General features: G+C 44.4%; 1 protein-coding gene across 1 annotated transcript; it reads left to right on the forward strand.

Moving 5' to 3' along the window:
• Positions 1-4,444: 4,444 nt before the first annotated feature.
• Positions 4,445-25,434, forward strand: CYTH3 (cytohesin 3). Its single transcript, XM_083372844.1, has 12 exons — positions 4,445-4,522; positions 5,676-5,740; positions 7,126-7,192; positions 10,177-10,295; positions 13,639-13,719; positions 13,875-13,987; positions 14,565-14,713; positions 15,864-15,975; positions 21,047-21,123; positions 21,206-21,277; positions 22,267-22,421; positions 23,428-25,434. The coding sequence occupies exons 2-12, from the start codon at positions 5,703-5,705 to the stop codon at positions 23,498-23,500; spliced, it is 1,056 nt and encodes a 351-aa protein (XP_083228970.1). The 5' UTR covers positions 4,445-4,522; positions 5,676-5,702; the 3' UTR covers positions 23,501-25,434.
• Positions 25,435-26,715: the final 1,281 nt, after the last annotated feature.

Consider the following 26,715-nt stretch of genomic DNA (forward strand, 5'->3'; position numbering starts at 1 on the left):
TCCTTTTAAACCCTGATGCGGCATGTTCCATATTTTCACATCGCTAAGTTTACATCTCCAGTGTCCATTTACATCTATGGTTTAAAACTAACCACGGTCCTTGGACTAGTTCCGCTATAACACAGATGGGTTGCATCTGCGGTTTGTCATCATGCTAAGTGAGGTTTAACCATCGTGTTTGAATGGTTACAGTAAGGATCCTTATTATACAAAACTGTAAACGGTGGCTTACATACCATAGGAATGGCTTCATATAACATGAGAAATCAAAAAGAAGTAACATGGAAAAATATGAGTATACATCACTGAATTCGGTAGGTCTCATCTAATGAGAGAAGAAATAGGGGTGACATGATAGCAGTATTCCAATATTTGAAGGGATGCCACAAGGAAGAGGGGTGTGTGTGTCATCCTATTCTCCACCTGAAGGCAGAAGAAACAGCAACGGATGGAAACTAATCAAGGAGAGAAGCAACCTAGAAATAAGGAGAAATTTCTTGACAATTAGAACAATCTATCAGTAGAACAACCTGCCTCCAGAAGTTGTGAGTGCTCCATCACTGGAGGTTTTTAAGGAGAGAATGGACGGCCATTTCTCTGGAATGGTATAGGGTTTCTTGCCTAAGCAGGGGGTTGGACTAGATGACCTCCAAGGTCCCTTCCCACTTTGTTAGTCATTCTGAATCGCAAAATCAGAACTCAATCTTAGTAATGTCAGATCATTGGAGGGGGAAAATGCTACGATTCCTTAAACAAAACACTGTCTTTTTAAGAGTAACCCAGATAAAGGGAGTTGGTGAGAAAGATGCATCTGTTTCCAGGAACGGAATGACGGTCTTTATTTTCTCAAAACGGTATGCGAGTATGTTTGTGTACGCATCCATCACTTCATTGTAATTGAGTTTACTTTTCGTGTTTTGCCCTTTAAAAGCCACTTATGCACATTCTGGGAGACGACAGCAAAGTACACAAATTACAGACCTGTTTGTTATCAGATTGCGGTGCCTGATGGAAAAAAAATAAAGAAGGGAAGAACAGACTGAGAAGCACGTATTATTCCAGCTTCAATCTGTATTTTTCAAAACAGGACTTTTTGTATCACTGGGATAATGAAAGGGTAGGAGGAGGAAGAGATATTTAACTAAGTGTTCAGATACCTGGCTGGCGAAGTGCTAAACAAATATTTGCCAAGCCTCATGGAAGAGCTAATGGACCTTCAGGAGAAACGTGCAACTTCTTAGCGTTCTTCTTTCTGTAAACTCCTTTACCAAACAATGGTTTGTCTTGATCATTGTCTAATTTGTCTTTACTCTTTGGGAAAATCAAGATACACCATCTGTTCGTTTCTCCAGATTTTATAATTTGCGAAATGACCCAGATAATCTCCAGTGTGGCACCTGGTTTATATTAAGTTTTCCTTCTGAGGAACGATCTCTGGATTCAGCTACGGGACAATTTGGACAGGTCTTCCGTGATGGTGAGACAGGTGTTCTCCCCAAAGTTTCGGGCGAGAAGATAAAGAGATGGCTGTCCAGTATTTAGGCACGAGACTTAACCTCATCCATTTTCTGAAGCCAAGATCTTATAAAGAATGGTTGCTGGAATTGGATATGTTTAGCTTAATGAAAAGAAGGAGTAGGGGTGACACGATACTGTTCCAATATCTCAGGGGCTGCCACAAAGAAAAGGGGGTCAACTTATTCACCAAAGCACCTGAAGGCAGGACAAGAAGCAATGAGTGGAAATTCATCAAGGAGAGAAGCAACCTAGAACTAAGGAGAAACTTCCTGACAGTTAGAACAATTAACCAGTGGAACTCCTTGCCTCCAGAAGCGGTGAATGCTCCAACACTGGAAGTTTTTAAGAAGAGAATGGACAGCCACTTGTCTGAAATGGTATAGGGTTTCCTGCCTGAGCAGGGGGTTGGACTAGATGACCTCCAAGGTCCCTTCCAGCTCTGTTATTCTCTCATCTGCTTTGTGAGAAAGGGGGGGGGGTTTCCATTCAGAACTGCCTTTCTGAAAGACCTGTTTACGATTACACCTTGTTTGATCTTTTTGGGCAAAACTGTTAATTTCAAGCAATGAGTCATGAGGACCAAATTAGATAAAAAGCTGGGTCTTCGGCATGTTTGGTTAAGAAAAAAAGGCACCTGAGATATTTTCCTACCTGTTTTAGAAGTACAATTTGTCTGGATGGTGAAATAGAACAGGTTATTTATTTATTTATTTATTTATTTATTTATTATGGGACTTATATGCCGCCCTATCTCCCAGAGGACTCAGGGCGGCTAACAACAATAAAAAACCAGCAGTACAAAAGTTAAGAGAAGATTAAATAACAGCCCCAAATATTAATTACACAGTTAAAATTAAAACTTTTAAAAACCCATCATCAATCCAGGTCAGCCTGATGGAAAAATCTAACCAAAACTTCTCTGAGCTACATTTTGCCTTCAGACGTTCCCATTCCTCTTAAAATTTAAGCAGAGCGTGTCTCTGTCCAAGTGTTCCAGGCCAAGGGACCTAGGAGATTGTGTAGGTCGGATGTCCTGGGGGACGCCTTCAGGAATGTCATTAGGGATGAGGCAGTTGATGTGATTTACATTTCAAAAATGGAATTTGTGACGATAAGAAGCTCAGTGTAAGATCAAGTTCAGCTACAGTCTGGGCGGACGGCCAAACGAGGAAGTGAAGTCACTGCTTCCTTCCCTTAAAAATGTGGTTTGTACCCAAGAATTTGGGGGAAAGGAATAACCGGAGCAGGAATAACACCGCACCAAGAGGACAAAACTGTAAAGCAGCTGGAACTCAGCTCCTTCAGGGTTTTGCTTTGCTGCAGCAGCTCCGAAGTTAGAGCTAATTTATAGTAAAGAGTAGAAGGGACGCGGTGGGTTAGGACGCTGAGCTTGTCGATCAGAAGGTCGGCAGTTTGGCGGGTCGAATCCCGAGTGCGGCGTAGCAGAGTGAGCGCCTCTTACGCGTCCCAGCTTCTGCCAACCTAGCAGTTCGAAAGCACGTAAAAATGCAAGTAGAAGAATAGGGACCACTCCGGTGGGAAGGTAACAGCGTTCCGTGCGCCTTTGGCGTCTAGTCATGCCGGCCACATGACCACGGAGACGTCCTCGGACAAGCGCTGGCTCTTCGGCTTTGAAACGGAGATGAGCACCGGCCCCTAGAGTCGGAAACGACTAGCACGCATGTCTAGTAAAGAGTAGTGCGGCCAGCAAGGAGAGGAACGGTGTAGTAGGTTATTACTCACTGAAACAGTGAGTGGGTGGGGGATAATTTTTGACTTCGGCTTGTGAAGTTTGACCCTGACTGACGCTACTTAACCAGACACAGCCCTCGTCGTCTGACCAAGAGTATCAGCCTGCTACCCAAATCTTTACTTATAAAAACTTTGGGAGATCAAAGGTGTGTTCGTTGCAGAGCAGCCAAAATATATTTCTTGTTTTATTTACACAAGGAGCTTTCCTCCGGCTGCTCCCAAGAGTTGCTTATTTGGAATACATCCCCATCTCTTCGTTCAAACGACTCCGACAGACACTCACCCCACCCTGGAATAATATTGCTCACCCATTCAGCCCTTCTGGGAGAAGCTTTTCAACACACAAAAGCTTATTTGCCTCTTGCTACCAAAGCAATGCTGGGATACAGGCAGTCCTCGACTTTTAACAAGCACGACGGACGCCCAACATTTGGGTTGCAAAGCGAGACGGCTGTTAAGTTCGTTTTGCTTCATTTTACAACATGTCTGGCCTCAGCTGTTAAGTGAATCACTGCAGAATAAAAAAAAAAAGGAGGGCTTCTCCTTGGAGCTTGCCAAAAACTAATTTTTTCAGCTGCTGCATTTATTTTTTATTATTATTATTTTAAAAAAGATACCGTCTTCCTTTTCGGCTTCCTAAATGTGTCTGTAGGCAAGACAAAAAACAGAACACAAAAACACTTGCAGTTTAAAAGATCTCCATGGACGCCCTTTGCCACTGGTGTAGAATTATTTAATGCTGTTAATGGTGTCAGCCTTTGCTCTGCAACAGAGTTGGAGGGGCCATCTGCTTTTATAATTATTTTTAAGCTAAGTGAGCGGCGTCAACATTAGCCAACATGTGGCTTGCACGTTTTAACGGAGTTCCTTGCTAATTATTGTTGAGTGTTTTCTGGGAAAATAAACCTGCCCTAAAGTCTTTGCTATTAAACAAATAATATTCACTGGAGTTTGAAGGAGTTTTTCCTTATGGGCAGAGGGCGAAGTAATTGGTACAGGTAGTCCTTGACTTACGGCGGGTTCAATGACAGTCGTAAGCTGAGGACTACCTGCATTTCTATGGAGTCTACCTTACGTTGACACCCACCCAGCTGAGGCCCGTGTAGTATTCGCTAGTAAAATATTAGTAGTTTCAGATGGTTTACAAGGGTGCCTTTCTTTTCATCCAGTGCCTGATGATCTGTCGGCGGAGGAGAAGGAAGAACTTTTAAACATCCGTCGCAGAAAAAAAGAATTAATTGATGATATAGAGGTAATCTGTTTGTTTTTTTCTAGTAAACTTTCTGGTCTCCTGGATTGGGTCACAGGCGGTCCTTGACTTACGGCAATTGGGAGCAGAATTTCCACGGCTAAGCCGGGGAGTTATTAAGTGATCCGTGCTCAGTTTTACAATCTTTTTTTTTTCCTGCCGTGGTTCTTAAGCGGTTCACTGCCTGGATTTTGACCACGCGATGGGCAGGGATTCTGCGGTCATCCTAAGTGCGAGGACTGGCTGCAAGTCACTTTTTTTTCAATAGGGTCCTCACTTTGAACGGTCGCTAAATGGATAGATGCAAGTGGAGGGTCTACCTGTGTTGTGGCAGTTAAGTTGTTCTGCAGTTTTTCAGCTCAAGTTTGTTTCTTTTTTTTAAAACAATTGCTACTCAGCCAAGGTAGTTCGGAGGTCATGTGTTATAAAATGACAGGGCAGATAAAGATATCTCTAAGATTTATGAAGCATCTAAATTCCTTTTTTAAAAAAAAAGAAAAGAAAAGAAAAGAAAAATGAAACGAACAAACTTGCTATCCCACAGGTGGGCTTTCTGGGAAAAAAGCTCCTTTAATTATTTTATTTATTTATTTTTATTTATTTTAATTCCATTTATATCCCGCCCTTCTCTGAAGACTCAGGGCGGCTTACAAGCTTAGCAGTAGCCTTCATTCTATGTATATGCCTGCTTATTAGGGCTTTCACACACACACACACACAAGCGGCATTATTACAAATTCAGCTTAATTGCCCCCAACAATCTGGGTCCTCATTTTACCTACCTTGGAAGGATGGGAGGCTGAGTCAACCTTGAGCCTGGTGGGACTCGAACCTGCACTAATTGCAGGCAGCTGGTGTTACTTAAGGAGGCATTAGCCCACTGCTCCACCAAGGTTCTCATTTTAATTGGATCAGTGGGATTTAGGCACTGCCCCCACTCCTGGATGACTCCGCGTGTGTGGCTGGCAGGAGGGCAATCTGACATAAAATACAACACAATTCCAAAAAACAAAAAAAACAACAACCCTAAACCAAGAAAAATAAAAAGGGTTTTAGGATAAAGAACAAAGACACAGAATCCAGCCATCGACACCAAAAGGACACATCCACAACATTCGCCAAGGGTAAAACTCTGATTTTGTGTTCTTTTCTGCAGCGGTTAAAATTTGAGATTGCAGAAGTTATGACTGAGATTGATCACCTGACCAGCGTAGAGGAGAGGTGAGTTCTCCTGCTCCTGCTCCTCCTGCTCCTCCTCCTCTGTGCAAACCCCACTCCATTCTAGCGCCGCTGATGTTACCTAGTTGGTTAATGAAACGTCTACAAGAAAACCACCAAGCTCAAGAGAGCACCAAGGACCCCTGTCTTCCTCTCCTCCTCCTCCTCCTCCTCCTCCTCCTCCTCCTCCTCCTCCTCCTCCTCCTCCTCCTCTTTGCAAACCCCACTCCATTCTAGCACTGATGATGTTACCTAGTTGGTTAATGAAACGTCTGCAAGAAAACCACCAAGCTCAAGAGAGCACCAAGGACCCCTGTCTTCCTCTCCTCCTCCTCCTCCTCCTCCTCCTCCTCCTCCTCCTCCTCCTCCTCCTCTTCCTCCTCTTTGCAAACCCCACTCCATTCTAGCACCGATGATGTTACCTAGTCGATTAATGAAATGTCAGCCAGAAAACAACCAAGCTCAAAGAACACCAAGGACCCCACATTTCAATCCAGAGCTACAAAAATTCCTTTGCGTGGAAAGTATTTGCTGGCTGGAAGTTTTCTGCAGTCAGTAAAATGTAGACTTTTGCATCAGATCTCTTTGTTTAGTCAAGTTATTGTATAATCTTTTTTTCCTTAGCTGCAGGATACATGCATGCTTTTCTGTATCCGGAGCAAGAATACATTTTAAAGGGTTTTATATCCTAACTCGCACTTGGATCTTAGCAAACAAAAAATGTAATAAGGGGGAAAGGGATGTCTCTCTTATTTTTCCCCAAAGACAACAAAAATTATATTTTTGTTTGTCTTTGGGGGAAAATAAGCCTTTCCCCCTTATTCAGAGTGTGATATTTTAGTGCAACTGGACCCAGAGTTGAAGGTTTCAAGATCTGAAGGTCGAGATTCTTGCATTCACTTTTTGAAGGTTGAGCTAGATAAAGCCTTGCATCCTGCCGCTGGCACGAGGCCGGCAATTCTCACGGTGTTTTTGGCACAACTTCCGTGGTTTATCAAGCCTCTGCAATCGTTTTAGTTGTGGGATTGTACTAGCAAAGCAGAAAACCTAAACGCTTATTGGCATCCAGACACTCAGTGTATTATTCCATCCGTTCCTTTGGATGAATCCAGCTTAACTGGTTTGTGGGTTAAAATCTTATAATTCTTGGCTCCTATGCTTTGCCAGAACATTTAAGTGCCATTTCTGACTCTCTACTGTGAAGCTAAAGTTACTTCTGATTTTTTTTCTGAGTTAATAACAATTTTAAACCATGAGAAGGGGTATTCGGCTAGGTTGTGAGCTCCATCGGATGCTAGGATCCCATAAACAATGCCTTCAATTTAATTTTGGAAACACATTTTTGTTCTAATTCTGTCTTTTTATTTCTCTTCCCTCCAAACTGACAGTAAAGCTACCCAAAGGAATAAGCAAGTTGCAATGGGAAGGAAAAAGTTTAACATGGATCCCAAAAAGGTGAGACTTTCTCAGTTCTTGAGAATGTGTACTTTGAGCTGAGTTGTTTCATGTGGCCCAAATCATGGTTTGTTTAACCACAGTTTGTTCCGTCAGCTATAGTTGGAGGAGTTGATCACATGCTTTAAGCCAGGGGTGAGCAACCTTGACAACTTTAGGACCTGTGGACTTCAATTCCCAGAATTCCCCAGCCAGCATGAACCCTAACTCATTTAAATACTGTAGATTTACGTCAGGTGTATCCAAGCTTAGCAATTTTAAGACTCGTGGACTTCAACTCCGAGAATTCCCCAGCCAGCATGACCCCAACTCATTAAAATACTGTAGATTTACGTCAGGTGTATCCAAGCTTAGCAATTTTAAGACTCGTAGACTTCCCAGAATTCCCCAGCCAGCATGACCCCAACTCATTAAAATACTGTAGATTTACGTCAGGTGTACCCAAGCTTAGCAATTTTAAGACTCATGGACTTCAACTCCCAGAATTCTCCAGCCAGCATGACCCTTAACTCATTAAAATACAGTAGATTTACGTCAGGTGTATCCAAACTTGGCAACTTTTAAGACTCGTGGACTTCAACTCCAAGAATTCTCCATCCAGCCAACTGCCAGAATTCCCAGCTACAAGCATGCAATGACAGACGCCATCTTGTTTTCTTAACCCAGCTCCTCTGATCTCCATTGCACCGCCTTGCTGGAAAAGCCCAATAAATGGAGCTTGGCAACATTGGGGCGTGCTCTCCAGGGCTGTTCTGCAAACATATCTCTCTTATTACATTTCAGTCTTCCTCCATTCTTCCGGTTTTTTCTTTATTAGATCTCAGAGAGACAGTTCAGCGAAGGCACGTTCTTTTTGTCTGGTTCACCTCCCTCCATCCTAAGAGCTAAATACATCTGGAACTTTGTCTTCTCCCGACGGGGTTAACTTGATTTCGTTTCCGATGACGCTAATTTCATTTTCTTTGAGTCATCTGGATTTCCAGAAGACAGGCCCCCTTAGAAGAAAGCATAGAGCTGAAAGAGAGAGGGGGGGAGGAGAGGAAGAAAGAGGGACAGAAAGAGAGAGGAAGAGAGAGTGAAATAGAGAAAGAAAAAAGAAAGAGAAAGAGCAAGAAAGAAAAAGGGAAAGATGGAGAGAAAGAGAGAGAAAGAAAGGATAGACCTGAAAGAAAGAGGGAGAGGGAGAGAGAAGGAGAGGGAGAGGGAGAGGAAGAAAAAGGGACAGAAAGAGTGAAATAGAGAAAGAAATTAAAAAGAAAGAGTGAGAAAGAGAAAGGGAAAGAGATGGAGAGAAAGAGAGAAAGGGAGAGAGTGAAAGAGAGAGAGAAAGATAGACAGTGAGAAAGAACAGGAAAAGGAGAGAGAGAGAGAGAGAGAGAGAGAGAGAAAGAGAGGGAGAGAAAAAGAGAGAGTGAAAGAGAGAGAGAGAGAGAAAGAGAGGGAGAGAAAAAGAGAGAGAGAGTGAAAGAGAGAGAGAGAGAGAGAGAGAGAAAAGAGACCCCCTTGAACAGCTATTCTCCTGGTGGTCTTGTGGAAGGAAACATAATTCTTTTGGGTAACCAAATGCTGCCTCCAAATGGAAATCAGAGTCTTGTTTTTTTGTGTCTCGGCTAGATATTTATTTAGGGAAGCTTTTGCAAGACAGGCAGTCCTTGACACGATCGCAACCGGAGCCTGAATTTCGGCTGCAAGTTGTGCCCTTTTTTTCCCCTGTGGTTGTTAAGCGAATCGGTGCAGACGTTAAGCGAATCTGATTTCTCCCCGTTGACGTCGTTTGTCCGGCGCCAGCTGGGAAGATGGCAAATGGCGATCACGTCACCTGGTTATCTACTGCAACTGTCGTAAATAGATGCTGGTTGCCAAGCTCCCAATCGTGAGGATGCTGTCATAAGTGCGAGGACCTGTCACAAGTGACATTTCCCCCCCCCCCCGTACTGCTGTAACTGTGAATGATTGCCTAAACAAATGGTTGAAGCAGAGGATTACCTGTAGCGGTTTTCTGCACCCACAGACAGACAAAGGGAGTGAAAAACAGCAGCCATTTTTCAAGACTAAAAAGAGTTTCCAGGCTTGATAAAATATCCTTGGGCTTACCCTGATAATAAATTTATTCAGTGCATTTTCCTCCCTCAGGAAGAAGAAGGAGTGCTGTGGGTGGCCCTCTGGGTTTCTTCGGTCAAAAATACATTTGTTTTTCCTTATTTCTCCTCCATCCCGAACCTGCTTTGAACTTTCCGTTTGCTTGTTTGTTTGGGAAAACGAACCCAGTTTTTCCACTCCGGCCTTTTGTGGTTCCAACTGTCTCAAGAAGGAAAAAAAAAGAGCAATAAATCTTGCCCAGGAATTGCTCCCATTTTAAGTCTTGGTTTCAAAAGGGTAGTTTTCCAACGGCTCAAAAAAGACCTCCAAGGTCCCTTCCGATTCTGTTATTCTGTATTTCCGGGATGTAAATTTTATTATTATTATTATTATTATTATTATTATTATTATTATTATTATTATTATTAATAATAATAATAATAATAATAATAATAAGAAGAAGAAGAAGAAGAAGTTGGAAGGGACCTTGGAGGTCATCTAGTCCAACCCCCTGCTCAGGCAGGAAACCCTATACCATTTCAGACAAAATGGCTGTCCAGTCTCTTCTTAAAAGCTTCCAGTGTTGGAGCATTCACCACTTCTGGAGGCAGGTTGTTCCACTGATTAATTGTTCTAACTGTCAGGAAGTTTCTCCTTAGTTCCAGGTTGCTTCTCTCCTTGACTAGTTTCCATCCGTTGCTTCTTGTCCTGCCTTCAGGTGCTTTGGAGAATAGCTTGACTCCCTCTTCTTTGGGGCAGCCCCTGAGATACTGGAACACTGCTATCGTGTCACCCCTCACTCTTCTCTTCGTTAAACTACACATACCCAATTCCAGCAACCGTTCCCTATATTTTGATAAAGAGCAACAAACCTTGAATTCTTGTTTCCTTCTTTTTTTTTTTAGGGAATTCAATTTCTCATCGAGAATGATCTCCTGCAGAAGATGCCAGAAGACATTGCTGAGTTCCTTTATAAAGGGGAAGGGCTAAATAAAACCGTTATCGGCGATTATCTCGGTGAAAGGTAAATGGAGGCCAAGTCCCGGGGTGTTATCTTCTTAAGATGGACACGGAGAGCTGGATGTAGAACCTCAGATTTCCTTTCCTTTCACAGGTAGTCCTCAACTTACAACAATTTCTTTAGTGACCGTTCGAACTTACAACGGCACCGGGGAAAAAAAAGCAACTTATGACCATTTTTCCACACTTTCGGCCGTTGCAGCATTTCCCCGGTTAAAATTCAGCTGCTTGGTCATGGATTCGTAGCAGGATCCAGGGATCACGTGATCCCCTTTAGCGACCTTCTGACAAGCAAACACAACGGGGGATGTCAGCTTTACTTCGCAACCATGTCACTAACTTAAGAACTGCAGGGATTCACTTAAGAACGGTGGCCAGAAAAGTCGTACAATGGGGCAAAATTTCACTTAATAACTGTCTCGCTTAGCAACAAAAATTGGGGGCTCGGCTGAGCTTGGAAGTCAAGGGCTACCTGAATTTGTTTGTTTGCATCCTGCCTTGATGATTTTGAAAAATAACTCAAGGTGGCAAACATCTCCACAACGGTTGTCCCAAAGGTGTTTTTCCAAAAGGCAACTTAACTTTCTTGTTTGTTTGTTTTTCTCCCTTGAAAACGTTTCACTTCTCATCCAAGAAGCTTCTTCGGTTTAGTTCAGAACAGCATAGTGGAGTGGGGGGGTTGATGGAGTAACCACAGATCCCATCATCACCCGTTCCACCCCACGTGCCCTTAGATTTTGACATTTCATGCGAATGAACTTATGCTTTAATGTATATGTATAGGTAAAGGTAAAGGTTCCCCCGCACATGCGTGCTAGTTGTTTCCGACTCTAGGGGCCGGTGCTCATCTCCATTTCAAAGCCGAAGAGCCAGCGCTTGTCCGAGGACGTCTTCGTGGTCATGTGGCCGGCATGACTAGACGCCAAAGGTGCACGGAACGCTGTTGCCTTCCCGTCGTGGTCCCTATTTTTCTACTTGCATTTTTTACGCGCTTTTGAACTGCTAGGTTGGCAGGAGCTGGGACGAGTAACAGGTGCTCACTCTGTTACGCGGCACTCGGGATTCGACCCGCCAAACTGCCGACCTTCTGATCGACAAGCTCAGCGTCCTAGCCCACTGAGCCACCGCGTCCCTTCTAACATATATGTATAGAGATATTTTTATCTCTGTAAGCCTCCCAGATTTACCCTCTGGTAAGATAGGCGGCCAATGAATTTTATAAGTAAGCATGTCAATAAAGACATGAGTAAATATCCACATCCCAAACACAAATCTAAAAGACTCTGCTGTGTTTGCTTGCAAGGCCAGGTAAAATCCTCCCCTCGTAAATCCAGAGCATTTATAGAATTGGGATTTACGAGGTGAGGAATTCAAACCAGGAGAGTTTCACATTAATGATAGGCCTTGGTTTCAATCTGGTGGGGCAGCGGTATTATTTCTTTTCTTTCTTTTCTTTCTTCCTCTCTCCTCTCCTCTCCTCTCCTCTCCTCTCCTCTCCTCTCCTCTCCTCTCCTCCCCTTCCTTTCATCCTCTCGACCAAACAGGTGATTACTACCCGATTTTCCAAAGGAGGAGGCCATACTTGACCAAAATTATCCAGAGAAAAACAGAATAAGATAATAAGGAGGTCTGGAGGAAAGGCCTCGCGATCTTTAGTGACACGCCGAGGGCCTCAAAAGCTCTCTCGAGTTGCTACTTGCTAAATTGCACGATTGTCGTTGTTTGATAGGATTGTGTCAAAGTTAAACAGAAACGAAACAACCGCCCCGGCTCTGAATCTCTCACCACGTTCATTTCCTCTTGGCAAAGGCTTCCTGCTGATTACACAACAATCGGCTTGCCTCCGACTGGTTTAATGAGTGGGTTTTTCGACATATTCATTAACATTCTTGGAGAGGTTTGTCGGGCTGTCTTTGGCAACCCCGCCTGTCAAAATCCACCTGCCCTTTCTTGGATGGAAGCAGATCCCCGACATTTTAATCGGCTTCTGCCTTTCGTGCACACCCTGTGGATTGCAGGGCTTCATATCAACGTGATTAAATGATGCTGAATCGTGGTCTCAATGGGATTCTCACTGACCCGAAAAGAAAGGCCACGGGGGCCTTGGTTGTTCCTCTTCCATGGTGGTTTTTGTCAACAGGCATCTGGGTCTCCGTGACCCTGGGGGTTTTCTTGCAGATGTTTCATTAGCAAACCAGGTAACATCATCGGTGGTGTCCTCATCAGCGCACCGATTTATTTATTTATTTATTTTATTTTATTTTATTTTTATACCGCCCTTCTCCCGAAGGGCGGTACCTAGTTTGGTAATGAAATGTCTGCAAGAAAAGAAGCAAGCTCAGAGAGCACCAAAGACCACAAAGTCCTCCTCCTCCTCTTCCCCCCCCTCTCTAACCCCACACCCTTCTAGCATGGATGATGTTGCCTAGTTGGGTAATGAAACGTCAGGTAAGCAGGCTAGAGGTAAGAAAATATTTGTGAACATCATTCCTCACCAACCATAGTCCCTCCCTTGGGCAGAGAAGAACACCGTCTGCAAAAGACTGGTGTGCAGTTGTGACGCCAGGGCCTGATGTAACAATATGCGCTGGCTAAGGAAAGGTTTGCGGTGGCAGCTTTAATTTTGGCGTGTCCTTTTTCTGAGTGATTCACCTCGTAGTTTGGACAGCCTTTGGAGGTTTAATTTCCTCCTCCCTCCCTCCCTCCCTCCCTCCCTCCCTCCCTCCCTCCTTCCTTCCTTCCTTCCTTCCTTCCTTCCTTCCTTCCTTCCTTCCTTCCTTCCCTGATGAGATTCCCTATTTCGGTCATGAATGTATGCCTCCAAGAAAACCATCAAGCTCAGAGTACCAATGATCCCTCAGTCTTCTTCCCTCCCTCCTCCTCCTCCTCCCAAACTCCACTCCCTTCTAGCACTGACAATGTTATCTACTTGGGTCATGAAACATCTGCAAAAAAACAACCAAGCTGAGAGGGCACCAAGGACCCCATAGTCGTCGTTGTCCTCCTCCTCCTCCTCCTCCCAAACTCCACTCCCTTCTAGCACTGACAATGTTATCTAGTTGGGTCATGAAACATCTGCAAAAAAACAACCAAGCTCAGAGGGCACCAAGGACCACACAGTCTTCCTCCTAATCTACAGCTTGTGCACTCATGATGTTGTCCTTTTTCAATTAGCTAATAATAAAAATAACTCCTTAAGGTTATTGTTGAAGCTGCCTGGTTTGGACCATCGACCATAGCTTGGTAACTGGCCAATTCAAATAAAATAACCCAACAACCTCACAAGCCGAAACCTCTGAACATAATTAAACGATTACTCTTTCAACTTCTTCATCTTTCTTTCACAGGGACGACTTTAATATTAAAGTACTTCAGGCTTTTGTGGAACTCCATGAGTTTGTGGATCTCAATCTCGTTCAAGCATTACGGTACGAAAGGTTTTTAAGAGGTTGTTGGAAAAAGAGGGCTTAAAATACTTGAGGCTGTAGTGGGGGCAGGGGGGGGAAGGCTACTTACACCTGGACCTGGTCATATTCTACTTTAATCATATTTTTATCCGATGACTTTCTGGATCTCTTTGCAGGCAATTCCTATGGAGTTTTAGGCTGCCGGGAGAAGCTCAAAAAATTGACCGCATGATGGAGGCCTTTGCTTCGCGCTATTGTCTTTGCAACCCTGGGGTCTTCCAGTCTACAGGTGAGTGGGTGTGGCCTTTCCCACCTGTATTGGTCCTTATCGGTTGGACTTTCCACATCCTGCAAGTCTCGACGTGTTTGGTGTTGCAATAGCTTGGCCGGCTTTTGTCGTGATTGTCGCTGGTAACAACTATTGAAAGTTTGTTTGGGAAGGTTTCGTAAACCTCTTTAGAGCCACCGAGGTTGGTTGGAAGGCGGGGAAATTGGCCACGTACACAAATGGCTCAGGGATATGTGAGCTCTGTCCCGGGGATCCCATGATCCCCTTTTTGTGGCCTTCTGACAAGCAGAGTCAATGGGGAAGCCAGCGATTCACTAACGAGTGCGGGGGCTCAGTTATGGTCGTACCTTGAGGACCACCTGTAGTCATTTCATCCAGACTCATGTAAGATGTCCTTCTCAGCTACGTGCCCAAGAGAGTTGTGTCCCAAGTTCAACACAACTCCAGCAGGATGTCCAGCAGGGGGTCGTAAGAGAGAGGAGAATGCGCTGGATTGCTTTACTCCTCGTTTGCCAGAGGGTGGCTTTGCAAGGAAGTGCCCAGAGCAAACGTTCTCCCTTGATCTTCCGCTCTCCAGATACCTGCTACGTCCTCTCCTTTGCGATCATTATGTTGAACACCAGTCTGCATAACCACAACGTGAGAGACAAGCCAACAGCAGAGAGGTTTATATCTATGAACCGAGGTATAAACGAGGGGGGAGACCTCCCGGAAGAATTGCTACGGGTAAGTGGCTTTGCAAACGGGATGAGCAGGTGATGGTGAGTTTTGAAGGGTGGCCAAGGAATCAAGGAATCAACTCTTGGTGTTCTGTCCCAGCCCACGTGAGTCCTTGTTAGGCTCACAAGGAGAAACCCCTCTTCTAATCAAGCAGGCAGGAACCGCAGGAAAAATCCAAACCCCTTTTATTATTCACAAACCTGAGTCAATGGCTAAGAGAAACAAACACAGTTCACAGAAACTCAACCCTCAACATGAATGGTTGCCTTCGGCAACCAGCACCTCTCACACCTCCCCTTTTATTATTCAGCCCAGGCGTGGCTTCCTAATGCCTTCTCCTTTGCCTTTGGAGCCGCCCCATTGCCTTCCTCTGTTCTGCTCTCTTTTCTTGCCGGCGCTGTCAAGCATCCTGGATATTTCCCAGCTGTGCTTCATCACTGTCCAACTCAGATTCCCAGCACAGCTGTGTCTCTGCCTGAGCGCGAGTAGAGGGGTGAGGCTCCTTGTCAGACTGTAAGTCTTGGAGCTCCTCAGAGCCTTCCTCTGACTCTAATGTCACTCCAGGCCCCTCCTCTTCTGAGTCCTCAGACTCAGCTGCCGGATTCACTGGCTGGTGAGGAATCACAACACTTGGAATGATGATTGTAGAAACCAATCAACAGCGTTCTCAGCACAGTATCTCTCCAGGTCGTGCAACCTCTAAGTTTTGGTGACATGCTGAAAACACATTTCCAGATTGTAGACCCAACTATATTTCATTTCCAAGTTGCGTGTCCTAACTCCAGGTTTGAAAAGGAGGGGAAGGTCTGGAAAGAAGGAGTTACCAATTGGTTCTCCGAGAAAAATAGATTCTTGATTTCTGGACAGAATGTAGGAGAAGAGCAAGCAGAGCTGGGGGTGGAGTTAAGCGAGTCATTAGTCTAGAGTTGTTACGTTCCCACAAATGGTCCAAACCACTTTTGAATGCCATTGACTCTTATCTGGCACCCATTCCGATGTGAACTTTAGTTGACTAGATTCTTGTGTACAGGCTTGAGCAATGAATCTTCTGAACGGCAACTCAACGTCAACTCAAGGTCCTGATCCTTGGCCCCTGACACAGCATTTATATTCGTCCAGGCAGTGTTAACCTCCTCTGCCCTCTGGTTTCTTCTAGAATTTATACGAAAGCATTAAAAATGAGCCCTTCAAAATTCCAGAAGACGACGGGAACGATTTAACCCACACCTTTTTTAATCCAGATCGAGAAGGCTGGCTCCTGAAATTAGGTTAGTTAGATCGATTCTTCCTCTCCGCTTTTTCCCTCGGCTGACGGTTCGTTTGTCTTTTCCCCCTTTCTGTCCTTTCTCTGCTGGGCTGGAAATCCCACCGAATGGCAGAATTGTCTCTTTTCCTGCTGAAAGCATTTATTGCATGGCCGATCTCTCGCTTTTTCGGGATGATTTTACACCGTGCTGTGGAGTCGGGTTTCTGAGGTTGCAAGTCTCCTCAGAAAAGCAACCTCTTTCCCACCCCCCCACCCCCGAGCATGAAAAACTCGGTTGGATTTAAACGATCTCTCATTCATACAGGTAGTCCTCGATGTACGACCACAACTGAGGCCCAAATTTTCTGTTGCTAGGTGAGACAGTTGCTAAGTGAGTTTTGCCCCGTTTTACGACCGTTCTTGTTTGTTAAGCGAATCACTGCAGTCGTTAAGGTAGCGACACAGTTGTTAAGGGAATCTGGCTTTCCCCCCCGATTGGATCACATGATCCCGGGGCGCTGCAACCGTCACAAATATGAGCCGTTTGGCAAGCATCTGGATTCTGATCACGTGATCATGGGGATGCTGTAACGGTCGTTAAGTGTGAAAAAAAATGCTGATAAGTCACTTTTTTCAGGGCCGTTGTAACCATATTAGCCAACGGTTGTAAGTTGAGGACCACCTATGTTCTTACTGTACTTTTTTAGCGTTGGTTAGCGACCAGGAAACTCGTACGCTTTTTTTTTCCCTTTTATACCTGAATGTCTTCTGTTTTTCCCCACTTTGTTATTTGTGTCTTTCTGTTGATTTGATTTGGGGCTATGATTTTTGTGGGGGGAAACGAGTGGTTTAAACGTGCCTTCTTGTTTTCCTTTTGGGCTGAGATCTGTCACCTTTCTGGCTGTCTCTTCTTATTCTGCATTAGGAGGTAGGTAGCTCTCTTTTCACATCTTCCCTTGCTTGCGCTTGCCTTCCTTTAAACCCTCCTCCTCAGCATTCCCTTTTTGCTGACATTTCTCTGCTTGTCACTAAATTGCTCGGCGGGGCCGGCAGAATGGGTCGTGTCTGAATCGGAACCCTTGGCAAGTAGCTGAGTCCTTGGTAAAACATCTTAACCCTGTCCCTGACCACACTGATATCGAGGGCAGCTTGATAGCGTGGCGTTTGATTTCTCTGGAATTTTATTTTTTTTAAATCCCATTTATATCCCGCCCTTCTCCGAAGAACTCAGGGCGGCTTACAATCTAAGAAGCACAAAATCAATGTGCTTAGCAATAGAATTAAGAGCAGCGAGGTAGCATCTGAATTTCCCTTTATTTCTCAGTAAAATCTTAATTTCTTGGAGTTTGCTGCAACAGACTTTTCCAGCTCCAGCTGGCATAAAACACATCCTTACTTCAATGTCAGAAATGGATGCAAATAATGGAAATGGACGCAGGAGATTCTCACTTAATAATAATAATAATAACAACAACAAATAATAACAATAACAACAACAATAATAATAGAGTCGGAAGGGACCTTGGAGATCTTCTAGTCCAACCCCCTGCTCAGGCAGGAAACCCTATACCATTTCAGACAAAATGGCTGTCCAGTCTCTTCTTAAAAACTTCCAGTGTTGGAGCATTCACCACTTCTGGAGGCAGGTTGTTCCACTGGTTAATTGTTCTCACTGTCAGGAAGTTTCTCCTTAGTTCTAGGTTGCTTCTCTCTTTGGTTAGTTTCCATCCGTTGCTTCTTGTCCTGCCTTCAGGCGCTTTGGAGAATAGCTTGACTCCCTCTTCTCTGGGGCCGCCCCTGAGATACTGGAACACTGCTATCATGTCCCCTCCCCTCGTCCTTCTTTTCTTAAAATGTCTGAAGTTGGAAAACTCCGATATAGGGCTACAAATTTAGTCACTCCCTCTCTCCAAGACCATATGACCATTGTACCATCCCTATATTATTCGAAGCTATTGGAATCGTTATTTTCAGTAAGGATGCTGAGGGCCCTACATATCCAAGTCTACCTGGAATCTTGGCTGTTCGTGCACCCTGAAAAATGGACATTTCTACCCAAACTAGAGGTCTCCAAAGTCATCCAGACTCTGACGAGAAAGAGTAGACAATAATATAGATGCAAGCTCTGCCCTTCTTTTGAAAAGGGCTCCGTTACAAACTCAGCTTTCCTGGGACAATCTGCCCAGATAACAGCTGTTTTCATTCCCAGTTAACTTCTAACTTACTATCGGCTTGTTTCAAAGTCTAACCGTGGCCCATATCAGAGGCAGGAACTGTCTACTCCCCTTTTCAAAGCTAAGGAGGATGGGAAACCATGTAATGAATTGCAGAAGGTTTTCCTCCTCCCTCCTCCTCCTCCTCCTCCTCCTCCTCCTCCACCACCACCACCTCGTGAATTGGATTGCCAGAAACCTTTGCCAGAAATCTTGAGGTTTGTGTCATTCTTTGGCAAATCGGCCTTCTCACAGATTACAAAGCGGCTTTGTGTGTGGGTGTGGGTGTGTGTTGTCCCAGCGATTTCCCCCGTGGATTAGGACCGAGAGAAAACCATTCCTGCCCTTTTTCCTACATAAGCCCTAGCAAATGTCTGAAACCGAATCTTCCTCTCAAAGATGGCTAGTTGCATCCACGGAGAATAGATTTCTCAGGAGATACCGGTAAAGAGATTTTTTTTTTTAAAAAAAAAAATTTCTCCCCCCTTCCAAACCCTGCACAGCGTGTCTGAATATTTTACGACGGGGTAAAGTGTGCAGGTATACGTTCCACAGTTTTTATACAGGGGTAGTCCTCGAATTTTGACAGTTGGGACCAGGATTTCCATTGCTAAGCAAAGCGGTGGTCAAGTCATGCCTGGTTTAAGAACCTTTTTTGCCACGGTTGCTAAGTTGTTAAGCGAGTGATGTGGTCATTAAGTGAAAACCTGCTTTTGCCATTGACTTTTCTCGTTGGAAGCTAACTGAGAGGGTCACAAATGGTGATTACACCAGGATGTTGCAACCAGGGCAATTTTGTTCATGTGACTTTAGGGATGCTGTGATGGTCGTATGTACAAAGACCGGTCATAAGTCATTCCCCCCCTGTGCCGTTGTTTAACTGTCCCTAAATGACCGATTGTAATTCGAGGACTATCTGTAACCTGGGCACCACGGAAAACATCTCACTTCTTTTAAACTTTCCGGTATGTTTTTCTTTCTTCTGCTCAGGCTGTGGTTTTTATTCTCCTTCCTAGCCCAAAATAAATAGTTTTGGGGATAGTGTTGAGAATTCTATTTCTTTTTCAACTAGGGGGGAAAAAATCGGTAACACCCACGTTTATTTTGGGCGAATTTGGAGACGTTGCACAATGATTAATTGCCAATTGAAGGGGCGGAGGAAGAGGCGCTGAAAATCCCTGTAGCAGACATTGCAAGCAACAGATCCTCTGGATGAGCCAATTTTAAAAATTCCAAATTACAATGTCTGTTGGCCCCAGCTCAGTTCCTCTGTCTGAGACTAAACCTTTTCTTGTAAACAGCCAAGGTCTGGCTTTGATTACTTCCTCCTCTGCTCAGGAAATAAAAATGCCCAATTTTGAAATGCGTTCTCTGATGTTTCTGCTGAAAAGGAACAATTTTGTCCCTCGTGTTACATGGCCCTGGCCAAGAGAGGATACGTCGTCTCCTTTTTAATGCCTTCTTTGCTTACCCCAGCATTTTCGTCGTTGGGACGTTAAATAGAACCTTTGGTGCAAAAATGCAATGTAGAGCAAGGAATTCCAAAGCACACCGAGAACGGGGTAGAAAAACATGGCGCTCTTTTGCAGAAGGAAACATTTGAGAAAGAATAAAGTGGATTTTGGCATTGTCTGTGAAAGAAGAGCTTGATTCTCAGAGATCTAGTCAGACCTGGGTCCCAAATGAAGAATGCTTATCCTTCCTGGCTGTTCCTTCGTTCTTGTTGGCAAGTGGTACCAGCTTTTGGACCTGCTTCAAGCTTGTTGTCTTTGCCACCGATTTTGAGTAGGAGTTGGATCCAGTTGGTGCAATTAAATCAAGTTTTGGGTGGCTCCTAGGAGTGCACGTGTTCCGTCCGTGATTCACCACCATCTTGAGGGTTTTCTTTCTGGAATTCCTTGCCTGGTGCCCTCAACCACCCACCCATCTGCCACCCACCAACCAGGAAAAAGGCTGTTCCCCCTGCTAGGATTATGCAACCTGGTCTGTTGGTGGTAGGAAATTGGACGCTTGTATGCATGTTGACTTATTCCTAAAACATCCTTTCTCTTCTCTTTGTCCTTCCAATTCCAGCAGGAATGGAAAATGGTGTCCATAAAATGCCCACCTTCCTTTTACCCCAACAATAGATCTTCAATACAGGTTGGGTTGAGAGTTAGTGCTTTGATGAGGTTACCTAGTTGGGTAATCAAATGTCTACAAGCAAACAAGCTAGCTCAGAGAGCACCAAGGACCCCACAGTCCTCCTCTTCCTCCTCCTCCTCCTCCTCCTCCTCCTCTCCACTCACTTCCTTCTAACACTGATCATGCTACCCAGTTGGGTAATAAATGTTTACAAGCAAATTATCAACCCAAGGACTCCACTGTTAGTGTTTGGTCCAAAGTCTCAATGAATTTCCATTCAGATTTCAACATTCCATTTAACATTTGCTCCATGTTTCATAGAAAGAGCCCGTTTGTATTTCATAATATTGACTGAACTTTCCCATCGTGTTAAGCTAGAAGGCAGGTCACTTGAATTTTGCTTAGTGTGATGTGGGACCCAGCCAGAGGCGGCTCAGTTAACGATGGGTAGGCAAACCATGGATGAGTATTGTGTCTGAACTTAAATGATTGTGGCTTGATTGTCAGTTCATAGTCAAATAAACCCTGGCTTAGCTCAGCAAATCAATCCAACTACCCTTTCTGGTTAAGGAGAGTTTCAGTAACTCTTTGTTCATTTTAACCCTACTTCTATATCCATTTCCCCCCTCAATTGTCTGATTTTGACGCGGCTAATCATTTAATGAAATAACAAGGTAACCAGGTTATTTTGTTCCATTCAGGATAGCTTAGGGCAAAGCCTAAGTCTAACTGAGAGTCTTGTCTTGTGTTTCTTAGGCGGACGCGTGAAAACGTGGAAAAGAAGATGGTTTATACTGACTGATAACTGCCTCTATTATTTCGAATACACAACAGTGAGTGTGGTGTCGACAATAACGTCACTCCTTCTACATCCAAGCTACTTCAGCTCGTTGACGGGATATTCTTTTTTCCTAGGACAAGGAACCCAGAGGAATCATCCCACTGGAAAACCTCAGCATCAAAGAAGTTGAGGATCCAAGAAAACCAGTAAGATCTCCCTCCTTCCCCTGTCTTCTTCAAAAGATCTTTTTCTCCCAGGGATCTTTCCCAATCCCCTTTAAATCAGTCCCTCATCCTTAGCGAGCAGCTCATATGGATGTGCCTGATGATTTCTGGACCTTTAACTCAGTGGTAAACTCTCGTCCTGGAGATGCATCTCAGCTGCTTAGCATGGTGAACATCTGCTAAAATAAAATAGAAAATGGCTGATACACAATTGGGTGGGACCTATTTGAAGGGATGGTATTCATGACCACATGGAAGAGGCCTTGATCTTTTTTCAAGCAAGGAACTTCAATCATCTCTCTCTCATTTCTGTCTATCTGTCTGTCTGTCTATCTATCTATCATCTGTCTATCCATTATCTCTATCTTAATATCTATCTGTCTGTCTGTCTGTCTGTCTGTCTATCTATCTATCTATCTATCTATCTATCTATCTATCTATCTATCTATCTATCTATCTATCATCTATCATCTATCTATCTATCTATCTATCTATCTATCTATCTATCTATCTTATCTATCATCTATCTATCTATCTATCTATCTATCTATCTATCTATCTATCTATCTATCTATCTATCTATCTATCTATCATCTGTCTGTCTATATCTATCTATCTATCCATTATCTCTCTCTTAATATATATCGTAATATCTGTCTATCCTATCTATCAATCTATCTATCGTCTGTCTGTCTATCTATTTTACCTGTTTTTGATTATCAGGTCATTATTTAGTCTTGTTTGCTATCTCAGAGACAGTTGATTTGGATCGTAAACCACTTATTATTGCGAGGGAAAAGTAGGTTGGAGAAATGATACTGACTTATATAAAACAGAATGACATATACGAAGATAAAATGTATCAACCACGGTCGAAGGAAGCTCTGGCTGAACGTTGGCTTCTGCAGCAGAGCAACTCTGTGCCAAACAGAGATTAAACCGTCAATGTTGGTCTGTTGTTTGCTCCCTAGAATTGCTTTGAGCTGTACAACCCCAGCCACAAAGGACAGGTGATCAAAGCCTGCAAGACAGAAGCGGACGGCCGGGTGGTCGAAGGCAACCACGTGGTTTACAGGATATCTGCTCCCACGCCCGAAGAAAAAGAAGAATGGATTAAATCCATCAAGTGAGGCCTGTATTCATGGAAAGATGAGTAGCACAAGGCCAGCTGTATGGAGAGCCCTGCTGTAAAGTTGGCTTGCTTAATTGGGGCTTTGCCTTATCAGATGGGCTTGCTCACCATACAAGGTGGTCCTCAACTTACGAGTCCAAAATTTCTGTTGCTAAGTGAGACAGTTGTTAAGTGAGCTTTGGCTCACTCTTCTTGTCACATTTGCTAAGCGAATCTCTGCAGTTATTAAGTTAGAAACACGGCTGTTAAAGTGAAGACGGCTTTCCCGTTGACTTTGCTTGTCAGAAGGTCACAAGAGGTGCTCACAAGGACCCCAGGACACGGTAACCGTCATAAATAGGAACTGGTTACCAAGTATCCGAATTTTTATGTCGTGACCAAGGGCAGGGGTAGGCAACTTTGGCTTTTATGACTCGTGGACTACAACTCCCAGAATCCCTGAGCCAGCCATGCTGGCTCAGGAATTCTGGGAGTTGTAGTCCACGAGTCATGAAGGGGCCAAAGTTCCCCCCATGCTAGCTCAGGAATTCTGGGAGTTGAAGTCCACAAGTCACAAAAGAGCCAGGTTTGCCTACCCCTGACCAAGGGGAATGCTGCAGTGGTTGTTCAGTGTGAAAGAGTCACATTTTTTCAGTGCCCTTGTAACTTCGGTCGCTAAATGAACTGTTGTAACTTGAGGACTATCTGTAGGTAATCCTTGACCTACCTTTCCAGAACAGACATCGGGAAAGGAGTGTATTTTAGCCACAGCTACCTAGCGTTGAGAAACCAGGTGGAAAATAATTGCCCAAGGTGCACACAGGGACAAAAGGCTTGTCCGTAGCTTGTCATGCTCCAGGTAGAGTTCTTCAACCTTGGTGATTTTAGCATGGTGGACTTTCAAGTCCCAGAATTCCCCAGTCCAGACATTTTAAAACTGCCGAGGTTGAAAACCGCCGAGGTTAGGCGTTAGGACAGTGTGCAAACCTAGCCTAATTATTAATATTTTCTTTTGTTTCAGGGCAAGCATCAGCAAGGACCCTTTTTATGACATGCTGGCAACTCGGAAAAGACGGATTGCTAATAAGAAGTAACTCTGAGGAAGGACTCTCCCCATCCGCGTGCCCAGGGCGAAGGAAATTTGTCTCATCCCAGCAAGCTTGCGTCTCTGTTGTCCCTTTGGGAGTGTGGTGGAACCACAACTGAGCTGGATGTCTCCCGTTCCTCTTTTCTTCTGGGGAGGGGGGGAGAACGTTGTTGCGAGATTGTGGCTTGTTGATGTGATGTCTTTCCTGATAGAGGGAGACGGTTTCCTCTCTGTCGTTTTAAGAGTCTTGTTCCTAGCTGACCTCCAGACTGTTGTGCATAACGTTGAACCCCGCCGATGTGACCGGTGTGGGATCACAATCTCCCTTTCCTCCACAAGATGGTCCTGCTTGAAAAAACTCTCCAGGATGTGGCTTTTCTTCCCCCCCCCCCCCACTGGTATTTCCCCAAGTTGCTTCTCTTGGGTGTCTAGTGCAATCCTCCATGTTGTCTTTCCCAAGAGGTTCTCGTCCCACTTCCAGAAAGCTAGATTGACGGGATCTGCGGTCCCTGCTTTTAAAAAAAAATAAAAGATAGCTTATTTGTTGGCGGGAGAGGGAGGAAAAAATGACACCCTGAGCACCACGCTGTTGCTGTGGAAGTTGTGCCCCTTTTGCACATGCCCACATAGAATGAGAGAAGGTGCGTTGTGGTGCCGAAGAAAGCGTAGTAGACGTTACGAATCCACCAGTGAAAAACGGTTGGTCTATTTTGCTCAGACGATCCGCAATTCTGAGGTTTTCAATCTCAAATGGTTTAGGTCCCTCTGTTTGAAAGAGATAAATACTGAGGAATGCCTTAAAGAGAAACAAGAGTTTTGCCATTTTTTCTTTTTTTTCAAAAAAAAATCCAACTGATCGGAAATCCTCTGTCAGTCAAAAGAAAAATATGTAAACTTTCCAGTGAACGAGACGGCAGTCGTATTGCTTGGGCACATGGATGGTTTCTCAATGTTTGCATTTCTCAGTATCTTCTCAGGAGACCCATCCGTGGCTGACAACAACAGTAAAAGGCCAAAATAATTGTGTTGGTGGTCGCCCAACCTGATGGCCTCCAGAACAGAGTGCCTGTTACTCGTCCCAGCTTCTGCCAACCTAGCAGTTCGAAAGCACGTAAAAACGCAAGTAGAAAAATAGGGACCACTCCGGTGGGAAGGTAACAGCGTTCTGTGCACCTTTGGCGTCCAGTCATGCCGGCCACGTGACCACGGAGACGTCCTCGGACAAGCGCTGGCTCTTCGGCTTTGAAACGGAGATGAGCACCGGCCCCTAGAGTCGGAAACGACTAGCACGCGTGTGCGGGGGAACCTTTACCTTTTTAGTCTAGTGAAAAGAAGAACTAGGAAAGACACAATAGCAGTCCTCCAATATTTGAGGGGCTGCCACAAAGAAGGGGGGGGGTTTCAACCTATTCCCCATTGCAGGACAAGCAGCAATGGATGGAAACTACTCAAGGAGTGAAGCAACCTAGAACTAAGGAGAAATTTCCTGCCATTTGGAACAATTGGATCAGTGAAACAACTTGCCTCCAGAAGTTGTGGGTGCTCCAATGTTGGAGGTTTTTAAGAAGAGATTGGACAACCATTTAGGGGTTTCTTGCCTGAACAAGGGGTTGGACAGAAGACCTCCACAGTCTTCCAACTCTGTTATTCGGTTAAAACTTTGTTTTTCTCTTACCAATTGCCGATACCAGCTAATAATGTCAGATACATCTGTGGGGATGGATCAGTAAAATGCATCTGTCCTCTTCCCGTGTATTGTAGGAACTTGTCTAAGAATCTCTGCTTTTTATTTTTCTTATTACTTTTGAGGTAAGCTTCCAAGACCCTACAAGGCCAGCCCGAGATTTTGTGTAGGGAAATATATATATACTGGGGGGACGGGGAGAAACGGGGACAAAGCATTACTTTAAATCAGCATTTCTCAACCAGGGCAACTTTTCAGAGGGGTGGACTTCAACTCCCAGAATGCTTCAACCTGCATGGAGAATTCTGAGAATTGGTTAGGTCAGGGGTAGGCAACCTCGGCTCTTTTATGACTCATGGACTTCAACTCCCAGAATTCCTGGGAGTTGAAGTCCATGAGTCATAAAAGAGCCGAGGTTGCCTACCCCTGGGCTAGGTGCTAGCTGGGGAATTCTGGGAGTTGAAGTCCACGCTTCTGAAAAAGTTGGCCAGTGTTGAGAAACGCCGATTTAAAGAACTGATTATTCCCGGTTACATCTCTCCTCTCCCCTCATCAAGAAGTTTAAGCGAAATGCCATTTCTCCTGGTGTCCTCTTTGTGGTTTACAAAACCTGGAACGACCGTTGCCGCTGGCTAGCTCTCTGCTGCCATCTAGTGCTCGTCCAGTCAAGTGTTCTGCCTCGGTTGCCTTGCGTCCCTGTTATCCTTCCACCCACGGGAATTTTAGGGGTTTGGGGTGGGGCGTTGAATCTTCAAGGGGGGGGGTTGGGGAATTGAATAGCACTTTAGCTTCAGCTGGCCTGACAGGTGCAAAACGTAGCCGGGAATTTGGGTTGGGAAGCTCATTTGAAGGTTTTGGGGTGGGTGGCCGTGTGTGATAACTAAAAATAAAATAAAAATAAATACTTTTTAAGGTTTGGAACATTTGGAAGACTTCATGCTTTTGAGGAAAGTAAAAGAAGCCTTATATTTTTGCGAAAGGGAGTACCTAGCTTTCTAGGAATGCTTGCTGGAAAAAAAAAGGCTCCACAGAAAGATGAAGGCTTAATGCTGGCTTCCCTACAAGCCGTTGTTCACGAACTGAGGGCATAATTCTGCTAGATTTAGTGGCCCTCTGAAAATGAGGCTGTGACTGAGAGGGGTATACCTGAGGCCATTATGCTGAGCCAATGGTGCCTTTTAAGAGGTGACTGGGGAATTCTGGGAATTGATGCCCACACCTCTTAAAGAGTTGCTAGAATTGAGAAACAGTTCTAAGCTAGCTGACGTTTTGGCTTCATGTGCTTAGGAGGTAATCCTAGCCTGTTAATGCTTTGTCAACAAATCATGCCCGATCATGACACAAATTGTGTTGTTTTTAACACAGTAGTGAGTGAACCAGCTTTCCATCTGCTCAGGCCCTTTTTCCCCAAGCCAGGTATTGCCAAAAAGTCTGTAACCCCCCCAGTTCTATTTTCTTGTACAATATTTCTTAACCACTCAATGTAAAGTAGCTTGTATATAGTGTACATCTGTGTTGATCGAGTGCCTGGTTATCAA

Source organism: Vipera ursinii (assembly GCF_947247035.1).
Source record: "Vipera ursinii genome assembly, chromosome: 13".
NCBI lineage: Eukaryota > Metazoa > Chordata > Lepidosauria > Squamata > Viperidae > Vipera > Vipera ursinii.